This window comes from Typopeltis vanoorti, chromosome 3 (genome assembly GCF_054136105.1).
Source record: "Typopeltis vanoorti isolate ZY-2024b chromosome 3, IOZ_Tvanoo_1.0, whole genome shotgun sequence".
Lineage (NCBI taxonomy): Eukaryota > Metazoa > Arthropoda > Arachnida > Uropygi > Thelyphonidae > Typopeltis > Typopeltis vanoorti.
The window spans coordinates 42,666,400-42,690,010 of NC_143551.1; the positions used below are offsets into that span (position 1 = coordinate 42,666,400).

General features: G+C 37.5%; 1 protein-coding gene across 1 annotated transcript in view; it reads left to right on the forward strand.

Annotated features, from left to right (window-relative positions):
• Positions 1-23,611, forward strand: part of LOC150108079 (dynein axonemal heavy chain 3-like) — a 1,881,116-nt gene that overhangs the window by 1,401,260 nt on the left and 456,245 nt on the right. The window contains exon 58 of the mRNA XM_090415945.1: positions 21,952-22,112. Within this exon, the coding sequence (XP_090272071.1) occupies positions 21,952-22,112 (161 nt within the window). The remainder of the gene's footprint in view (positions 1-21,951; positions 22,113-23,611) is intronic.

A 23,611-nucleotide genomic window follows, 5' to 3' on the forward strand; every position in this document is an offset into this window, starting at 1 on the left:
ATCATGGTATGACAATGCCGCCCCCATTTTTTTTTTTTTTTCTCTGCAGGTTACTAGGTCTAATATATATGATTTCGTATTTAGTTTAGGCAAGAAAAAAAAACCCACACTAATAATATCGGTAGCGTACAACGTTTACAGCCATTCTTACTTAAACAATTACGCATATATACTTAATTATTCCTAGTAAAACTTATCTGAATCAGGAGCTCTTCAAAACACATCCGTAGTGCTTCCATAGCACATAATAACATTTCTTACATGTTATTCAAAAGAATAACATGTAAGAAAGTTTTAAAGCGAATAAAAGTTGAGCAGTTCCCTGATGTGAACTGTAGGCTAAAATACACAAAGATTATTGAAGAAAAAATGAAAGAATTTTAGAACAGGAACCAAACCTTGGAGATTCAGTGGCAAGCCTTGAAGAAAACCCCTGATTGATTCAGACAGAGAGGCATGTGGTGAGGTTGTCTGCAAGGAAAGAAAAATCAGAACTCCATGGTTGACACAGGAAGTTAAAGAGGCAATGAAGGAAAAGAAGAAAGCATATCAAAAGTTCCTGTCAAATAAGTCAGCTTGTGCTCTTAGAGAATACAGAGACAAATGCAATAAAGCTAAACACTGTGTAAACTAGCTAAACAAAAGTCATGGGAGGACTTTGGCAAGAACATCGAAAATAAATATCAAGAAGGCGGTAAGATATTCTGGAGGTTGTTGAAGAAGTGTAGAAATGGAAGAAAGAGTGCTGTAAAAGGAGTTAGAGATGTTAAAGGTGACATGAAAACGGGAGAAAAAGATATCCTTGAAGTATTGAGTAATTACTTTTAAAAACTGCTAAATGAAACAAGCAGTGAATACAGCTCGGTGAATACAGCTCAGTGATAAAAAACACTGGCCAGGCATGCAGTCAGGAATACATATCCATACTTGGAATAGAAAAAGCTATCAAAGACTTGAAATGTGGAAAAGCAGCAGGAGGAGATGATATTCGACCAGAAATGCTGAAGTACAGTGGTATAAGAGTCTTAAAGTGGCTGCACTGCATAGTTCAGAAAGCCTGGACAGAGGGGCGAATTCCAGATGATTGGAGTAGAGCTCTCGTAGTACCCATATATAAAAAGGAAAATAAAACTGAATGTGAGAATTACAGAAGTATTTCCCTACTGAGTGTTCCTGGCCTCAAGTATACTTGGTAAGATATTTTCAAGTATACTTGAGAAATGGTTGAGAAGAATTGTGGAAGAAAAGCTTGGTGAAGAACAAGCTGGATTCAGGTCAAATAGAGGCTGTCAGGATCAGATCTTCACTTTACGACAAATAGTCGAGAAAGCATGGGAATATAACAAAGATTTGTATTTAAGTTTTGTCAATCTGGAAAAGGAATATGACAAAGTGTCAAGAGAGAAGCTATTCAATACACTACAGTCATATGGTGTCAATGGGGCATTATATCAAGCAATACTTAGTCTGTATTTGAGTTGTAAGTCAGCAGTTAGAATTTAAGGAAGTACAGTAAGATGATTTTAATGTTAAATGTGGTGTGAGACAAGGATGTACATTATCCCCTCTGTTATTCATGATCTATATGGATCACATTATGAAGGAAAGTGGTATTAGACATGATATCAAAATTGGAGATGTTAATGTCAGCTGTTTGCTTTATGCGGACGATGTTATACTTCTGAATAAATCCGCTACAACTTTGCAAGATTCCTTGTCTAAATTGAATAACTGTTGTAATAGATATGGTCAGCATTAAAAAGACAAAGACAATGAAAATAGGTAGAATTGTTGAAAATGTCAACTGTGTTGTGAACGGGGAACCTGTGGAACAAGTAAAACATTTCAGCTACTTAGGCATGATTTTTAGTGAAGATGGTAAATTAAATATGGAAATAGACAACAAAGCTGTTATGGTAGGAAATGCATTGAATAAATTCGTATGGAATAAGAGAGAAATTAGTCAGAACACTAAATTAGCTATATACAAGACAGTGTTCAAACCAATTTTAACTTATGGATCTGAGAGCTGGGTCAGAAGTAAAACACTTGACCAAAGACTAGAGACTGCAGATATGAGTCCTGAGAAAGATTATAGGCGTGAACAGATGGCATCAATGGCAATATCATATTAAAAACGAGGATATTTGGAAAGAACTTGACATTGTCATCATCCAGGAATGCGTTAGCAGAGCTAATCTCAGGTGGTATGGTCACTTAAACAGAATGGGCGAGGAAAGATTAGCAAAACAAGTGTTCTCTGCCAGGTTGGCAGGAAAATGACCCAGAGGAAGACCAAGATATATGTGGATTGATACGGTACAATGTGCTTTAGATGATAGACATATAAGATCTGATAATGATAATATTGGAGTCTTGACAAGTAATAGACTGATTTGGAGGAAAATTGTAGATAGGAAATTAGTAATTATATAAATTTTTCATGTAGTACAACCATATCCAGTACATGTCAGGAATTTGATTGTGTGTGGTTAAAAGAAAGAAAGGTTACCATTAGGCAGGTGTGTTGCTAAGGTGTTGTCTAGACAGGCTACACTATTGTTGTTAGTTCAATTTCCAAAAAGGGATATTGATTTTCAAAGGGGGATATTGACTATTGAGGTGAAGGATGAAAGAGTCAAATATGACTACAACATAAAGCAAAACAGAGAACACATCATATATATAACTTCATTAGATAGAGAGCATATAAGGGGCTAAGTCAAGAGCATGCTTTTCAAAATTTATATGCATTTCTTTCTTCCATGATAAGTAATCAGAATGGATGGAAAAGGAAAAGAGATCTGTGATATCAGGAGAAAAATCATTTTTTTAAATGTTAAGGTGTCATTCAAGTGGATAGTGGTAAAAAATAAGGTAGTGTCAAAGTTAACCAACATATCAGAATTATTACAATTAAATGTTTGATAGAAGCTTTAAAATGGATAGAATTTTTATGTTAGAACTATTTCTTACATTTCTTAATTTATCTCAATTTTTTAGTGTTTCTATTGATCCCTAAGAATGTTTCCCAAAATATGGGAAACATTTTTAGGGATTCAGTGTTACAACTTCGGCATGTGGTTTGTACTCATAGAAGGCATCTTAACTAGTTAAGACCCTAAATTTGTGTCTACTGAGTTTCACTTTGTATCACAATTTTGTATTGCACTCCCTCAAGATATCTCTGGGACTTAGATGAAATACTGTAAGCATTAAACATTGATTTAATCCTTTCTCAGGGTTGTTTCACTCCATTTTATCTCTAAACACACACAATCCTTCTCTAAACAACTTTCTCAGACCCCTTTCTGGACATCCTTCAGTGTCATTTTTCTTCACAGCTGTGACCAATAATTCTAATATTCATTAATTTATAATTGAATCACTCTATAAAGTCAGTCTAGGATGTTTTTACCCTTACTCCTCTTCTTTTCCAGGATAATGTTAATATGGAATACTAATGTTAATACCATCCAATCAAGTTCTCTCACACTCTAATACTCTTATTCCCTTTATCCATCCTTACATTCCTTTTTTGATATGCACATATTGGAATGAAAACAGTGTTTCAATGCATTAGAGGCAAGCAAAGTTTTTTATTCAGTAGACTACATCAGCCTATGCAACACTGCCTTATTTTTTTTACAAGCTTATCTTGGAAAAACCTATTCATTCTAAAAACATGCGCAGTGCACAAGAATTTTTTCTGCAATTTAAAAAATTAAAACTTTCTTATGATTAATAGCTATTCAAACAGTCTTCTAATTTTAACTAACTCCTTTGAATTACAAGGGAGAAATCTGAAAAGCACAGATATGTAAGGCTCTGCTGTTAATACACAGTATGCCTGTTAAGTAATATGATTGATTTTTTACAGGACACCCTTTTGAATAAAAGTAACAAATGTGTTTATAGTTTTGACCACTAGAGTGTGTTGTAATTGCAGGTGCAATTTTTGAGTAGGGTGATGCAGCAGTTTTTGTGTGGCAACTGTTGAAGCAAGAGTATGTGAGTAGAGTGTGTCAGAAGTTGCATCATGGAACAAAGAGATGTGATAAAAATGTGCTGTAAATTAGGAAAAACTACTACAGAAGTGTACCAAGACCTAAAAAACGTTTATAGCAATAACTGTCTGAACCATGCACGGTGTTCTGCTGGTTTTCAACATTTAAAGAGGGGGAGGGACTCCTTGGAGGATGAACCACACTGTGGATGGCTTGTTTCTTTATTTACAAATGAAAATGTGGTGAAAGCTAGGGAATTTGTTTGCTTATGACAGGCTAATAACCACTAGGCTACTCGCTGTACAGCTTGGTATCGGTAAGGAAATGGCCAGATTAATCTTAGAAAGAGATTTGTGCAAGAAGAAGAAGATTTGTTTGAGGTTTGTGCCACAAACATTGACACATCAACAGAGAGAGAGAGAGAGAGCACCAGGTTGCATGTTATCAAAATTTCATCCATGCAGTTGATCAAGATCTTAATGAATGTGTTGCAAAGAATTGTCACCGGTGATCAAAGTTGATGTTTTCAGTTTGATCCAGAAATGAAACACCAGAGCACAGAATGGTGTGAAACATCTTCTCTTTGGCAGAAGAAAGTCAGGTTGCAAAAATCACATGTCAAGACAGTGGTCGTTATTTTTTTTCAATGCAGCTGGAATTATACACCATGAGTTTGTTCCTGAGGACACCACAGTGAAAGGTCAATGTTAGTTAGGAGTAATACAACATCTGCATGCCTGCATACAACATATCAGGAAAGAACTGTTCTACAACAATTGGTTTCTACAATGTGCCTAAGCACTGTGAAACAGTTTCTAGCTTCGAAGTCAATCTGTGTGATCGAGCATTCACCCATTCTCCAGATTTGGCTCCCACAGACTTTTTCCCTTCTTTCCAAAGATGAAGTGTTCCTTGAAAGGGGGAGTACTTCAGCAACACTGAGGACATCTAATGTGGTGGGACCCAGACACTGAAGGAGGTTCCCATTCAGAACTTCCACCATGCCTTCAAACACCCATATGACAGATGTAAACATTGTGTGGAGTTGGAGGGAGATTATTTTGAATCTGTGTAATTGAAAATTCCAAATATAGTTCTTTGTTTCTATATAATAATTGTTGTCTCATTACTTAAAGGGCACACTGTATCATATTTTACATCAGGATGTAACATATACCATCTGTGTGTATTTGTGAATTACAGATAATTATAGTAAATAACAGATCAATTATAATACATTGTTGATAGTGATGTTAGCAAAGGACTAAAATGCTGTGTATCGTTTTTTAATTAATTGCTGAAATAGTAAATTTTAAGTCTCTAGCTCAATCGCTATAGATGAAGACCACTGGTTGGAAAGACCTGGGTTTGAATCCCATCTAGAACATGAAGAACTTTTATCAGGACTTTTCAACTGAAGGTGAGTTAGTTGATCTGATACAAAGATGACAGGGTTTTCCCTTCAGGAAACTCAGCTTTTTCATCCTACAAATTAAGCAAACTGATCAGAAAGACACACAAATTTACAGCCACATAATGCAGCTCAGATTACTGTCCTATCATAAGCAGTATCAGATTTCTAAGAAGCCAAGTTACTTGGTCATGAGAGGCCATTCTGCCAAACACAAAAGACACTAGATAAATTTTATTCAATATTATGCCTAAAAAAATTAATGTTATTATTATTACTGCATGGGAATCTCCATGGCGTGTGAAGACCCACACTATCCACAAAATACCTATTATTTTTGTTCATACCTAACCTCCAACGAGGTCAAAGGACTCATTGGGGGAAGGCTATACTCTCTCATGCCCAGAGATCGTCAAACAGTGCCTTAAACCCATTCACAGTTTCCACAGTCACCACACTTTCAGCCAATGTATTCCACTCAGTAATCCCTCTAGATACAAAGAAACTGTTACTCATTCCCTCCTCACATCCTCTTTATACAGTTTCCATGGATGGTCCATTTTTGTAGCCATTATTGTTTAACATTCTAGTTCTACCCTTTCTGCCCTCTATGCAATATCTTCTTCACATTAATCTGGTAACAACCACTCACTAACTTATACGTTTCAGTCATATCCCCCCCCCCCTTCTTCTATTTCCAAGGCTCTGTAAATTTCATTCCTCATTCTCTCCTTGTGTCTGATATATTATTATTAATTATTATTATTACCCAAAGACATCATGAAGTCAAAGATTCATCTGGGAGATCCTTTCATCACACACACACACACACACACACACACACACACACACACACACACACACACACACACACACACACACACACACACACAGCTCATCATACCGTGTCTTAAACACACTCAAACTCCTTGCAGGCACCACATACTCAGGCAAGGCATTCCAATCATTTACAACTCTGCATAAAAAAATCTGCCTCTCACTCTCCTACTCACTCCCTCTTTATACAGTTTCCAGGGATGACCTCTGGTTCATCCCTGGAAATGGGATGAACCCCCAATCTCTGACTATTTTCTGTAGAACTTCTCCAGCATTGATCCTATAACAACCCATTAGCAACTTGTAGGTCTCCAAAATATCTCCCTCTTCCTCCTGTCCACCAGACTCTGCATATTACATCTTCTCAATCTTTCCTCATACTCAACATTCCAGAGGTCAGAAATTACCTTAGTCAGTCGCCTTTGGACCCTTTCCAACATCTCTTCATCTTTCTGAAAACAGTGACCAAATCTGGGCACAATAGTCCATGAGTGGCCTAATCAAAGCATTATACAACGGAACAAGAATCTCCCCACTTCTACAATTCAGTGTCCTCTGCATCATTCCCAGAAGCCTTTGTGTTGTTTTCACAATTTTGGCTATGTGTCCCCTAAATTTCAGATCCTTATCCACTATCACACAAATATAACAAATTAAGTTTAATCCTTTATCCAAGTGTGAGCAAACAAAGTTTGCGCCTGAAAGTATCTTCAGGACTGGGGTAAGGTAGTGCAACACTAGGACGACTCCTTGCAAAGGTGGAGCAAGCTACCAACACTCCTATCTCAGTATCTCCAATAATGCAAAACACATCTCCTTGCAGATATGTCTAATGTTATGCATTAAGTGAAGGGCCACTACCCAGACTAGTTTCGAACTTTATTGAGGTCTCTTCAGTGGGATCCAGGCTCAAGTGGAGATACCAGCCAGAAGTATTAGCAAGGTCATCCCTATCTGGTGTTGCACTACCTTACCCCAGTCCTGAAGATACTTTCAGGTGCAAACTTTGTTTGCTCACACTTGGATAAAGGATTAAACTTAATTTATTATATTCTAACCAAGTGAAAAATAAACTTTCACCTATCACCCAAAGATCTCTTATTTCCTCCACCTCCAACAATATAACCTCACCAAGCATAAAATCTGCATCCCATCTTTGTTTTCCAAATTTTAAAACCTTTCATTTTGCAACATCGAACTCACATCCCCATTTCCGAGCCCAATCACTCAATTTATTCAAGTCTTCTTGTAAGGCCACAACATCTTCTCTACTCTTCATGGTTCATCCCAACTTTGCATCATCTGCAAACAATTGAATATCTCCATCCAAATCTTCACCAATATCATTAATATACAAGTTAAACAGTAATGGCCCTAAAACAGACTCCTGAGGCACTCTACTAGTGACTTTCCTTTTCCTGGATATCGCTCCCCCATACACAACTTGTTGATACCTATCAGATAGCCAGTCTCCAATCCAATGCACAAATCTAACATCCAACCCCATCTGCTCTAGTTTGACTGTCAACTTATCATGAGTTACTCTACCAAAAGCCTTTGCAAAATCCAAGTATATTACTGTGTATCCTTCTCCTCTGTCGAAGGAAGAAATCACTTTATTGTAATAAGTAAGTAGATTACTAAAACATGACCTCCCTTTAGCAAATCCATGCTCTCTATCAAAGCTAATACCATTGTTGTCAACCCAACTCTGGATCCTAGTTCTCACAAGCTTCTCCAACAACTTAATCACAACACCTGACACACAGATAGGCCTAAGTTTGATGCTTGAGTTTGATCCACTCCTTTATGAAGTGGCACAATCTTGCCCTCCTTCCACCTCTTAGGAACTTGACCGAGTGCAAGACTCGCATTAAAAAAATATGTCAAGGGAGGTGTCAACTCCCTGGCACATTCCTTCAGAATATATGGTGATATATTATCAAATCCCGCAGCCTTATTAACATCTAGTTTACTCAACTCCCCATACACCTCTTGCTCACTTACAGTCAGTCTCTCCTCCCCATCATCAACTGCTCTCTCAATCTCTCCATGTAGTCACATTCACAAGATTGAAAGACCTTTATGATGACCTGCTCATTAAGTATGTCCACCACACATTCCGCAACAGCTGTCTTTATACCATTTTCTCCAATATCAATGTCATCCTTCCGTAATCATTCTTTCTTTTGCTGGCTACATATCGAAAGAACTCCTTAGGATTCCTTCTGGCTTCATTAGCTGACTGCTGTTCATACCTCTCTTTAGCTATCCCTCACCAACCAAGTCACCCTCCTTGCCTTGTCTTTGTAGACCTCATGGAATTGGTTATTTCCTCTTTTCTTATGCTGGCTTCACAATGCCCTTTTTCTCTGTATCGCATGCTTAATCTCTTTATTCATTCATCTCACCCTTGGAATACATTTAGACATTGCATCTACTAGATAGTTTTTGAAAATTCCACAAGCTGCATTGATCTCTTTTCCAGCTAACTCCTCATTCCATGCTACACCCACATGCTGTCTCCTGAGCTCTTCATAATCATCCCCCTTGTAGTTCTACATATAAGCTTTTCTCATAGAGGTCCTCACATTGCTGGCAACCACCCAGATAATCACTTCACTGTCACTCTCACCAATTGGTGGATGATTTGACACCTCATTTATAATTACATCCTCTGATGAGATGACCAAATCCAAGACCCTCACCCCTCAATCCTCGCATACCCTCTGTTACATACTGAGTGAGGTAGTTATTCCTCAAAAACTCAAGAAACTAATTTTCTTTACTTCCAGTTGCTATCTCATCATTCCAGTCTATATTGCCATAATTAAAATCACCCATAATGATCACCCCTTTCTTATATGCTTGACTAATTTGATTATACATTTCATTATCACCACCATCCACATTACCTGGTCTGTAACAACATCCAACCAAGTATTTGATTCCATTCACCTCTCTCTCACACCATACTGCCTCAAAACCACTGGCACTATTTCCCTCTTGCATCTCTGCTTTGTATGGACATAACTCTTTCTCTATCATCGATAGCACTCCCCCTCCTTTTTTACATTTCATGGACCTGACACTAACTTAGTAAACCTCTTCTGGACCTTCTCCAATATATTCTAATCCCCCAGAAATCAAGTGACCAAATCTGTGCACCATAGTCTATATGTGGACTGATCAAACCCTTAGACAGGGGAACCATAACCTTTTTGCTTCTGCATGTCAATGTCCTAAACATTATTGCTGTAATCTGTTGGAATGGTCTTACAACTTTAATAACGTGATCCCTAAACTTCAAGTCTGTCCACCATCATCCCCAGATCTCTCATCTTCTCCACCTCTTTCAGAATTTCTCCATTAATTAATACTCAACATCCTAACGTTGTCTACCAAATTTCAAGATCTTGCACTTTGTAACACTAAACTGATAGCTCCAATCATTTATGCACTCACATGGCCTATTGAGATCCTCTTGCACACACACACTCTCTCAAGGCTACAGCATCTGCTTTAGTTCTCATAACCCTTCCCATCTATGCATCATCAGAAAACAGCTGCACATCCCCAGTTAACCCAGTCCCAATGTCATTACATGTACAAGTTAAACAATAATCATCCCAAAACAGACCCCTGTCCAATAGCCAATCAACTATCCAACTTACTAGTCTGTTTTCTAATCCCATCTGTTTCACTGTAGCTACCATCTTGTCATGTGACAGTCTATCAAAGGCCTTTGAAAAATCCAAGTACACCACTGTATATGCATCTCCTTTATGGAGTGAATTGTCACCTTGTAATATGTAAGCAGATTGCTGAAATATGACCAAACCCATTTTGATCATCATAAAGAATACTACCATTATCAACCTGCTTCTGAATCCTGGTCCTCAATGATTTCTTTAATACCTTAACAATTTGTGGAGTGAAATAAATTTTCCCACCTTCCATTCCCTTGGGACTTGCCCTGTTGCAAGACTCATGTTAAATAATTGTGCCAAAGGCAAAAGAGAGAGAGAGAGAGAGAGATGAAATGTGTCTGTGTTGCAACTTCGGTGGATATTTCTGTCCTAATTATAAGAGTGATTATTAAGAGTAATTCTTAATTAAACATAAAATGTTGAGGTGTAACCATTTAAATTTTGGGAATGACACAGTGATTATAACAATACCATCTAATAAGGATAAATAATACAACAAATACATAAGATTAGGTGAAAATGGCTGCTACACACTTGATCGGTATAACAAAGACCTGCTGTCTGCTATACACACTGAACTAAATGCACTGGTGACTTACTATCTGCTATACATGCAATTCAGACAGCAAAAGATTACTGTCTTCTAATTATTTAATCAGTATATATTATTACTTAGGATTGAATATACATTGGTGCCTCGCAATTCAACAGTTGAATTTTGTGGGTTAGTGTATGCGCTTGTATGGAATTGTGCAATGTCATTTCTTGTTGGTCTGCGTTGGTTTTTGCTCGTGTTGTTTGTGCTAATTTTCAATTCTGCATTTTTCAGAAAGTAAAAATTTTGTACATTAGCAGTTATTATTATTTTTTTTGAGTGAAATTTAAGAATGGGTCCAAAGAGAAGTGAACAGAGGAATAATTCAGGAAAGAAGCACACTTGGTTGAGCATAGAGAAGAAGAAAGAAATTGTAGATAAAGTGCAGAAAGATAGAACAATTACTGATGTAGCTCAAGAGTATGGTGTTCCTAGGTCAACTGTGGCAACTTTTTGGCGAGAGAGAGAGAGAGAAAGAGAAGATTATGGGTGCTAGGGTGTCTGCTGGTGCAATGAAGATTTCTGAAAAGAATAGATCTTCAATCAATGAAGGGATGGAAAAGCTTCTTATCACCTGGATTAGGGAAAGACAGATGAAGGGAGATCCAGTAACTCAGACAGTGATCTGTGAAAAGGCTAGGTTGATTTTTGAAGAATTGCAGAAGAAAACTCCAGGATGTACCTCAGATCAAACTGAGGGATTCAAAGCAAGTCGAGGCTGGTTTCACAGATTCCAAGGTAGAACAGGCATCCATAATGTTCTCAGACAGGAGGAAGCTGCTAGTGTAGATAAAGAGGCTGCAGAAAAGTTTGTGAAAAAATTTGAAGATTTAATCAGGAACGAAGGCTACCTGCTGTAACAAATTTTTAATGGAGATGAAACTGGGTTATTTTGGAAGCGCTTGCCAAATCGAAAATCATGCAAGAAGAAGTGAAGCTCCTAGAACGTAAGCCTATGAAAGGTAGGCTTGCCTTGTTGTTGCAGCAAATGCAAGTGGAGACTTAAACTAAAGCCACTTCTGGTCTGCCACTCAGAAAATGCTCGGTGCTTTGGAAAAAAAATCATTAAGTCCAAACTGCCAGTGATGTGGAAATCCAGTGCAAAAGCCTGTAGACCAGCAAGTTTTCAAAGATTGGATTTTTGAGGTGTTTATCCTGAGCGTGAAGAAGTTCCTCACTGACAACAATTTGCCTTTGAAAGCACTGCTGATCCTTGACAATGCTAGTGCCCACCCTCAAGACTTAGAGGGCATTCTTGAAATTGACTTTGACTTCATCAAAGTCCAGTTCTTGCCTCCAAACATGAAACCACTTATCCAACCCATGGATCATGAAGTGATTGCGTGTTTTAAAAAAACTTTACACAAAGGCTTTGTTCTCAAGCCTTTTCGATGTGACTCACTCTTCTGACAAGACTCTGAAGGACTTCTGGAAGACCGAGTTCAACATTCTCCACGCCATTTCCTTTATTAAAACTGCCTGGGATGGAGTGACATAGAGAACCCCTCATGCATCATGGAAGAAACTCATTCCTAATTTTTCTCAGGATGACAACAGTGCAGACCAAACAGCTGGAGAATCAGAAGCAGCTGCAGCCATGCGAGAGATCATTTCAATGGCTGAGAATCTCTACATAGAAGAGGTTGATGAGGCTGATGTAGAAGAGCTTGTGGAGGATCATGATGATGAACTGACTGTGGAAGAACTCAGAGCACTCAGCAAACAAAGGAGAGAGAAAGAGGAATTTCACCTGAAGAAGAGGATGACAGGGAAAAACGGCCGATGCCAACAGCTGCCATTAAAGAAATTTTATTCCAATGGGAGAAGGTGCAGTCTGTTTGTTTGGAATGATGCCCCAGCACTGCTGATGTGAGTAGAATGACAGACTTGTTCAACAACACCATTATGCATCATTTCAAAAACATCTTGAAAAAGAGGGAGAGACAGTCCACTCTTCATCAATTCCTCATCCCTGTTCAAGCAAAGAGGAGACAAGAAGAGGTAGAACAGGATAACGAAGACTTCCTTCCAACATCTAAGGCTCAATAGATTGTATGTATTGTGTATTTTATTTTGTAATTTAGTGTGTATACAATTGTAAAATACGTAAAGTAAAGTAAATAATATGGTGTATTTCTCTCCCACCCACCCCCATTAGGAGGAGTGGGATGGGGTTCGACAACAAATTAATCTATTTTCCATAGACTTATATGGGAAATATTGTCCTGAAATTTGATAGTTTCGCAATTCGACATTAGTTCGCCGACAGATTAGTGTCGAATTGCGAGGAACCTCTGTATACAATATGTGCTTATCTACATTTATACAATTAACTTTAGTTTTGTCAAGTAGCTAAGAATAATAACTTTTAGGCAATTTAAAATGCTTGCCTTACTGAATTTGTCTAACACCCTACACCATGCACACTTCACAACGTGTGAATTCCTTGAGCACAAATAATTAGAGGTCTTGATGAATTATAAGAGTCTCTGCAGCTCAGTCAGTATAGATGAAGCCCTTTGGTCAGAAAGACCTGGGTTTGATTCCCGTCAGTGACGTGAGGAACCTTTATCTGGTCTCTTTTGACTAAAGGTGAATTAGCCAGTCTCATACGGAGATAGGCGTTTTTTCACTTGGAAACTCGGGTTTTTCATTCCCCAGAACAGGTAAACCGGTCCCATGAACACACACATGGATTACAGTGATGAATATGTCCCAGCCATATGTTGGTTCCCAGCCTGAATAAAATTGAGGGGTTAGGGAAAGCAATGGTGAACTACCCTGTAAAAATCTCACCAGGAATACTTTGTGAGCGATGCCTACAAAGTCATCTACGTGTCAGAAACGGCTGAAAGGGAAAATCAAATCAGATCAGATCAGATGAAACTATACTCAAGGAAGAGGTATAATTTTTAGTGGGAGGATTACTTTGCTTATATGGATAGTTCTGATGATTCAACATATTACAACATTGAGTGAGATAAGTGAAATCTTATTGAAATCAGGAAACAAAGATGGAATGCAGAATTTACGCTTGGTAGGGATATATTGTTGGAGGTGGAGGAAATAAGAGATCTTTGGGTGAGAGTGGATAAGGATATGAAATTTAGGGGACACACTGCCAAAATTGTGAGGACAACTCAAAGAATTCTGGAAATGATGTGAAGGACACTGACTTGTAGAAGGAAGGAGATTCTGGTTCCATTCTATAAGGCTCTGATTAGTCCACATATGGACTACTGTGCACAGATTTGGTCACCTAGTTTTCAAAAGGACGAAGAGATGTTGGAAAGGGTCCAGAGGCGACTGACTAAGGTAGTTTCTGATCTCTGGAATGTTGAATATGAGGAAAGGTTGAGAAGATGCAATTTACAGAGTCTAGAAGATAGGAGGAAGAAGGGATAATATGATAGAGACCTATAAGATAGTAAGAGGTTATTATCGGATCAGTATTGAGGTGGTTTTACAGAAAATGGTGGGAGATCAGGAGAGAACCAGAGGTCATCCCTGGAAGCTGTATAAGGGGAGTGAGAAGCAGGTTTTTTGAATTCAGAGTTGTGAATGATTGGAATGCTTTGCCTGAGAGGATAGTGTCTGCAGAGAGTTTGAGTGTGTTTAAGATGCAGTATAATGAACTTTGTGTATGACAAAAGGATCTCCTAGATAAGTCTTTGACTACACAGGGTCTTAGGATAATAATAATATATCTCTATTAGCCTTGAAAACTTAGCAGTTGTGATTATTGTCAATACGAATGTAATTCCTTAGCCTTTTAACCAGAATTGGCAAAATGACATGCTTTCACTTCAACAATCATGTCAAGTATGGTTGACCAATGAATAATTCTCCCTTTAATCTCATAAGTCACTTGCCAGTGTGTCTTGCAGGTCAGGTAAGGTAAGTAAAATCTCAGTGGCCTTGAAACCACAGGAGTTGGGATTATTCTGAACAGGAAAGTTATTCCTTGACTGCCTTAACTAGAATTAATGAAACAGTACACTTCCACTTTTTTTTTTGTGTGTGTGTGTGTGTCAAGTAGCTTTGACTGATAACTCATTTCCTCCATTAATATCGCAATAGACTTGCAGTACCTCACATTTCTTCTGCTAATGATTTGATGATTGCTAAATAACTTAAGGAATTCACAATGTATACTGGAATATAAATTAAAATAAACTTTAATATATACTTCCTATATTTTGGCAATGTCATGTTGCCATCTTCATGAGAACATAAGATTAAGACAAGTGCACGCAGGCACTAAAAACAGCAAATGAGGTCAAAGCGAGGAAACTACTGTTTTTCCTAAACTCCTGATGGTGTCTCCTAGTGGGCTATATTAGGTATTCTTGGCCGTTGGGCTGAAGTTCTCAACATGTACTCTCCCAAATTTGGGGCAGTCTCATGCATCCAAATTTGTCATCCAAACATGCCAAACCTGTTTTTTTTTCTATTTTTAGTGCCTTCGTGCACGTGTCTTAATCTATGTTCCCATGAAGATGGCAATGTGACATTGCCGAAATATAAGAAGTATATATTAAAGTTTATTTTAATTTATATTCCAGTATACGTTGTGAATTCCTTAAGTTATTTAGTAATAATGTGCAACCAACATATAAGCCTTTCTATGAGAATTAATGATTTGATGAGTCATTCCTCTTCACATCTATCAGCAATGATCAACTCTGGTTTCTTACAACTTGTTTCTTCCTTTCTCCTTACTCTGCTAATGATGAAAAGTGTCAAGGCAGAGTTCTGGACGAGTAATCTCATTCAGTAGCTCTACTGGACCAGACTTTGGAAAGATATTATTTGTAAACCGGGCACACATGACATTGTAATGGATATAGAACCTTTACTAACCTATAGTCAATTCACTAATATGGAGGAGCAATACCTACTGTATCTTTAGTATTTAGGTATATAACCTTTTCTAGCCTATAGTCAATTCACTACTATGAATGGGCTGTAAGTATAATGAGATACTCTAGATACCAGACTTGAACACTTATTATTATTATTACCCCAAGACCTCATGGAGTCAAAGACTCATCTGGGAGGTCCTTTTATCACAGACACATCTCATCACACCGTGTCTTAAACACATTCAAACTTCTTGCAGATACCACACTCTCAGGCAAGGCATTCCAATCATTCACAACTCTGCATGAAAAAAGCCTGCCTCTCACACCCTCTTTATACAGTTGCCATGGATGACCTCTGGTTCTCCCCTGATCTCCCACTATTCTCTGTAGAACTTCTCCACCATTGATCCTATAACAACTCCTTACCAACTTGTAGGTCTCTTTCATATCTCCTCTCTTCCTCCTCTCCACCAGACTCTGCAAATTACATCTTCTCAATCTTTCCTCATACTCGACATTCCAGAGGTCAGAAACTACCTTAGTCAGTCGCCTTTGTACCCTTTCCAACATCTCTTCATCCTTCTGAAAACCAGGTGACCAAATCTGGGCACAATAGTCCATGTGTGGCCTAATCAAAGCCTTATACAACGGAACAAGAGTCTCCCTACTTCTACACGTCAGTGTCCTCCTCATCATTCCCAGAAGCCTTTGTGTTGTCTTCACAATTTTGGCGATGTGTCTCCTAAATTTTAGATCCTTATCCACTATCACCCGCAGATCTCTTATTTCCTCTACCTCCAACAATATATTCTCACCAAGCATAAATTCTGCATCCCATCTTTGTTTTCCAAATTTTAAAACCTTACATTTTGCAACATTAAACTCACATCCCCATTTGCTTGCCCAATCACTCAATTTATTCAAGTCTTCTTGCAAGGCCACAACATCTTCACTACTCTTTATGGTTCTTCCCAACTTTGCATCATCTGCAAACAACTGAATATCTCCATCCAAATCTTCGCCAATATCATTAATATACAAGTTAAATAGTAATGGCCCTAAAACAAATCCCTGAGGCACTCCACTAGTGACTTTCCTTTTCCTGGATATTTCACCCCCATACACAACTTGTTGATACCTATCAGATAGCCAGTCTCCAATCCAATGCACTAATCTAATATCCAACCCCATCTGCTCTAGTTTGACTGTCAACTTATCATGAGGTACTCTATCAAAAAAAGCCTTTGTAAAATCCAAGTATATTATTGTGTATACTTCTTCTCTGTCCAAGGAAGTAGTCACTTTATTATAATAAGGAAGTAGATTACTAAATCATAACCTTCCTTTAGCAAATCTATGCTGTCCATCAAAGATAATGCCATTGTTGTCAACCCAACTCTGGTTCCTAGTTCTCACAAACTTCTCCAACAACTTAACCAAAACACCTGACACAGATAGGCCTATAGTTTGATGCTTGAGTTCGATCACCTCCTTTGCAAGTCAGTTCAGAGATAAATGGAAATGTTAGTCTTGCTATAGGAAACATAAATCAAGTACTACCTGTTTTTTTTTTTTTCAGAACCATACTGTATATTTCAAAACTGAACCATAGCTTACTGATTTCACAGTAGAGAGGCTATTCATTTGGCCAACCACACCAACAAGGTAATAGAGTCATTAACTCTTAGCCTAAACAACAAAAGTAAATAAGAATGAGTTATCAGTCAAAGCTACTTGACACACACACACACACACACACACACACACACACACACACACACACACACACACACACACACACACAAAAAAGTGGAAGTGTACTGTTTCATTAATTCTAGTTAAGGCAGTCAAGGAATAACTTTCCTGTTCAGAATAATCCCAATTCCTGTGTTTTCAAGGCCACAAAGATTTTACTTATTACTTGAATATGCCTTTCCCAGGGAGGTGCATTCTTCATGGAAAAAAAAGAAATAGAAGCCCTTGATATAACCCATAGTAGCAGAAAAGCATGGAACTTTATCAACAGAATTAGGAAGGATTTCGCTAAGCCATATGAGCATCTGCAGGTAACAGCTAATGAAATTGCTCACCAGCTGCTGCTGAATGGAAAATTCACTAATAAACAAACAAAAAATAAGATACTTAGAACCTCAAGTGAGGAACAAAATATGATTAACTCAGATTTCACCATCACCGAACTCAACGCTGCGATAAACCTATTAAAACCTAGAAAATCTGCAGTTCTTGATGATGTCTGTAATTAACAGATTAAATATTTTGGAACCACGACTAAAGAGTGGTTATTAAACCTATACAACACTTTCCTCAGCAGAAAGGCAAAAGTGAATGCAAGAAACAACATACTAAGAAAGCTTATCTCCTCCAAGTGGGGTGCAGACCTTAGCACACTGAGATCTTCTGCCTTGCCCCTTTGCTATTCTTCTGCTGAATATGCCTGCCCAGTATGGTCCAGATTCTGCCATGCTGAAAAACTTGATCCAGCATTGAACGAAAGCTGCTGCTTAATTACAGGATGTCTGAAACCAACACCACTAAAAGATCTGTATACTTTGGCTGGTATTGCACCCCCTTCAATTCGAAGATCTGCATTTTCAGCTGATGAAAGAAGCAGACAAATGAATGATGAATGCCACCTACTGTTCGGCCAGACTGCAGTGCCCCAAAGACTAAGATCCCAACATATCTTCCTGACAACTGTTGAACCACCTAAAAAAACCTTCCAGAGACAAGACTTCATCAATGGCTTGCACCATATCCTGAAAATAATACTGGTATTCCAATAGCAGAACATCTTCCACATGGTGCCCACTTGGACTGGAATACTTGGAAAAGCCTAAACAGACTCCGGATGACAGGTTGCTCAAACTAAACTTCATCAAATGGGGCTACCTCACTGGCCCAGACAATTGTGAGTGTGGGACAACCCAGTCCATGGAACACCTTCTTTCTTGTCCCTTTCTTCCATCGCCTTGTGTAAAAGAGGACCTTATATCCTGCACAGAAAGAGCAGTTGATTGTGCAAAATACTGGAGGAACATCTGACCATGTTTATTGTATATAAGTTATGTATAGTTTCCTTTTTTTTTATATTTAATTATTATTCCTTGTATAATTCACCTACCAAATCAAAGCTGATCTCATTGTAATGTATCCTAATTTGTTGTAAATCATGTTGTACCACTTACTTACTACTGTACTACTTGTGTTTGGATACGAAATAAATGAATGGAACATTTTCAAAATGTGAGAATGAAATCTTACCATTGAATGAACATGGAAGGACATAGACATCTTTAGAGAGATTTTTTGTTCTGTGGTCAAGTGGAGAAATATAGGCATCTAGAGAAATTGTTGTTCTATGGGTAAGGGAGAGTGTTAGAGAAGGGAAACTAGAGATGTTTGAGTGGATGGTAGCAGGTGTAACTGCTTGTGGTGATTCTCTTTTCAGAGATGGTAAAATGTATGGTGTGTTGCAGAGTGAAATGAAATCTGCATGAAATAATAATAGGTATGGAAATGCTGACAATGCATTAATGTTTCTTTATATAAATGCCAGGAGAGTCAATAATAAAAGAAATTAGAGAAATGAGGTTGACAGAAGATGATGTCTTGACAGGAATAGAAGTAGAAGTATTATTATTATTATTATTATTATTATTATTATTATTATTGTTCTGGGAAACTCCAAGGAGTCGACAGACTCATCGAGGGAGGCCCTAACATCATGTCTGGAACAACTATTCAACATTCACACAGTATCTATCATATCTTGCCTTGAACTCATTCACGGTCGTAGCAACGACAACAGACTCTGGAAGCTTATTCCACTCATTCACCACTCTCCAAGTAAAAAACCTAGCTCTAACACCCTTGTCAACCACACTCTTGCCCAGCTTCCATGCATGGCCCCTAGTCCTCCCACCACCAGTCATATTTTCAAAAATATCTTCTGGATCAATCTTATAAAAACCCTTCAGTAATTTGAATGTCTCAATCATATCACCCTCCGTTGCCTATCGTCCAATTTCTGCAACCCACAAATCTTCAACCTATTCTCATAAGGTTCATTCCACAGACCTGCTATCATCTTGGTCACTCGTCTCTGGACCCTCTCCACTTCCTCCCCATCACAAAGAAACCCTGGTGCCCATAACTGGGCACAGAAGTCCAGATGGGGTCTTATCAAGGCTCGATACAGAGAAACAACAACTTGTTTGTCTCTGCATGTTAAAGTATTTTTCATAAGCCAAGTGATTTGGTGAGCTGTTTTAGTCACTTTTGCAATGTGCCCCCTAAACTTCAACTCCCTATCCACCAGCACTCCCAAATCCCTGGCCTCATCAATCTCCTGGAGTACGGTTCCACCAATGCGATATACTGCTGCTATTCTTTTCACCCCAAAGTGCATAACCTTACACTTTGCCACATTGAATTGACATCCATTTTTCCTAGCCCAGTCCTCCAAACTATCCAAATCATCCTGTAAAATTTTGACATCCTGTGCACTCACAATTGCTCTACCCAACTTTGCATCATCAGCAAACAAGTGAAAACTTCCTCTCAAATCCTTTCCAATATCATTGATGAACAAATTGAAAAGCAGTGGTCCAAGAACAGAGCCCTGTGGCACTCCACTAGCCACAAGATGTCTTTTTGACTCCACTCCTGAATAAACCACTCTCTGGTATCTCTCCTTCAACCACCCTCCTATCCATCTCACCAAACCTATATCCATCCCCATCTGCTCCAGTTTACTGATTAGGGTTCCATGTGGTATCCTATCAAAGGCCTTCGCAAAGTCCAGTAGTATCACTGTAAACCCATTACCCCTATCCAGTTCAGCCGTCACTGTGTTATGAAACGTGAGCAAGTTACTGAGGCATGATCTACGCTTCACAAAACCATGTTGTCCCCATACAATATCCCATTTTCATCTACCCAATCCTGTATTCTTTTCTTGACTAATTTTTCTAAGACCTTGACAATGATTCCTGATATGCTAATCGGTCAGTAATTTACAACTGCAGTCTTGGAACCACCTTTATGCAGTGGAACTATTTTCCCCTCCTTCCACCCGCTCAGGACTAACCCAGACCCGAGACTCAAATTAAACAAAATGGTCAAGGGTACTGACAATTCTTTAGCTGCTTCTCGTACTATACGAGCTGGTATACCATCCAATCCCACAGATGTATTGACATTGAGGTTATGCAATAGACTACTCACCTCCACTTCATTCACCACAATTCCCGTATAATCTACTGGTTTATTCGTTTCTGCAATGTCACCACCTATATAGTGCATATAGTGCACTATATAGTGCATTTTAGCAGAATAGGGAAAGTAAACAGAATGGCAAAGTGTTACTAATTATATATTATGGAAAATCTGGAAAGAAATCCTACTGATGATTTTGAGAGCATATGGTATGAGGTAGAAAGAATCGATTATTTAGCAATATGTTTGCTGTGGACAAGAAAACTCAGAGGATGAAGAGCATAAAAAAGGTTTAGGCAAATAAGCTTGGCAACAAAATGAGTAATCTTTATGGGAAATTTTCACCATAACAGTATAAAGTGAACAGAGGACACAAAATACTATAATAATAATGAAATTTCTGGAATAATTAAGTGACAGATGTTTTAGGCAACATGTTGTAAAGGGAGCATGATGATCAACAGTTTGGATTTGGTCCTAGCATCAGAGGATCCAAGTGTACCTGAGATGTCAGCCTTGTCCCCATTTGGTGAGAGTGATGCTTAGCATTATACACATCTGTAAGGATATGTGCATTGCATTGTATTATGGAATACTAAGGCAATTAATATGAATTCATTAGCCACTATGTACAAGTAACCCAGTCAAGATGTTACTTGACGTGCAAATTTTTATTTGCTTACACTTGAATAAAGGATTAAACCAAGAATATAATTTCTTGGCATATTTAATTTATTTTATGATGGTATTGGCTGTTTAAAATGTCATCAAATGTAGATAGCAGAAAACTAACTATGAGCTTGTTAACTGCTATCTACATCTGATGATGTTTTAAACAAAACAACCAGCACCGGTCATTTTGCTGGCTTTCTGTGTATATGATATTTTTTTGTTCCTCTTTTTCTTTATTTTCACTTCTGTTAAGCTCATATTTTACATCATTTCTTTTTTGTTTTTCATTATTTGTTTTTTACATTTTTCAGGTATCTGATATGTTCCTTATAAATATAAGAATTCTTTAATTCAATAAATCTCATTTAATTATTTTTAGTGTAGTTGTGATAAAGGGACTACTCCATTACCTGAATCGATTTATTTTAATTTAATATTAACTAATTAGTAGTATTATGAAATCAGAAAACTCAATATTAATACATCTTTATTCTTATTTTGCCAATAATTCATTTAATAGTTCATACTTTTTATTGGTTTAATATTTTTATAATTGGTCTTTTTAAATTCATTTTAAGTGCCAAAATTGATACTTTTTTTTGTACCTTTGATATAGGCTATAGACAGCAGTGAGAAAAGTGATATTTTGACAAAACGCATTGACATTTTAAATGAACACTTCACAGCTAGTATCTACCGTAATGTGTGTCGTTCACTTTTTGAAAAAGATAAACTTCTCTTCTCCCTTCTGCTCTGTATTGGCATTTTGAAAGGAAAGTAAGTTGCCTGTATTGTATATATAATTAATTGTTACACAAGTAGAATTTTTTATATGGGATTCTTATTTCTGACTTATGGATTCCAAAGTGCTTAATTCTGCATTTAGAAAGAATTCAGATTGTGTTTTTTTCCCATTAAGTGTAACAGGTAATGTACTATATGTGATCATTTTATCAGCAGTGATACACTTATCTCATATATAAATGAAGAAAAACTTTTATTTTCTTATTTACTTTTGTTGTTTAGGCTAAGAGTTAATGACTCTATTACCTTGTTGGTCTGGTTGGACAAATGAATAGCCTCTCTACTGTCAAATCAGTAAGCTATTGTTCAGTTTTAAAACATACAGTATGATTCTGAAAAAAAAAACAGGTAGACGTAGTACTTGATTTATGTTTCCTGTTGCAAGACTAGTATTCTGAATTGTTTCTGAAGTGACTTGCAAGTGTTCAAGTTTGGTATCTAGAGTATCTCATTATACTTACAGCCCATTCATTATAGTGAATTGACTATAGGTTAGTAAAGGTTATATACCTAAATATTAAAGATACAGTAGATATTGCTCCTCCATATTAGTGAATTGACTATAGGTTAGTAAAGGTTATATACTTAAATAGTAAAGATACAGTAGGTCTTGCACCTCCGTAGCACAATTGGAAGAATGATGGTACATTGCACCCTTCAATTGGAAAAGGCCTCAGTTTGATTTCCCGTTGGAGGCTTAATGGAATGTATACAGCACTCGGAAAGGATTAAAATAGATTTTAATACTTACCATATTTTATCTCAGTCACTGAGACATCTTCAAAATTAACTTCAAATATACGAAAACTTCTTCTCCTCTTCCTTCTTCATTCCATGGAAGGGCTTTCCCACAAAGTATTTCCTCACCAACTTCAATGTCTAGTTCATAACAGAAAACAGAAAATAATACACAACTTCTCTTAATTCTTGCTGACATATAGCAGCATTGTTATAGGTTCTGCAAACTCTCACGTGTGAGATTTGTATTAAAAAAAAACCTCACACAGCAGTACGAGTTTTTCTTAACTAGTTAAGAAAAATCTTTCAAGCATACTGTGAATGTCCACTTGATAATTCAAACCATAACCTTATCTGGATGGACTTTTCTACAGAAAGACCACCCAGTTTCATGTTCTTTGGCACTACAATGGAGGCAAAGCATGAACTCTTTGATTCAAACTTCTGCTTTCAATGGGCTGATTATTCTTTCCACTTTCTTGATTCAAAAATGTGTCAAATAACTTAAATCATTATTGTTATTATTATTCAAGACCTCAATAGAGTCACAAGACTAGTTGAAGCACCACCTTAGACAACACAAAGTTGATCATACAATTTCATTAAACTCATAAACAATATGCACTCTGGCCATCCTCATGGGCAATGTGTTCCATGGTCGAAACACCCTCCATACAAAAAACTCACTTCATCTACTACCTTGCTACTTCCTTCTACAATTCCAGGGATTGTTC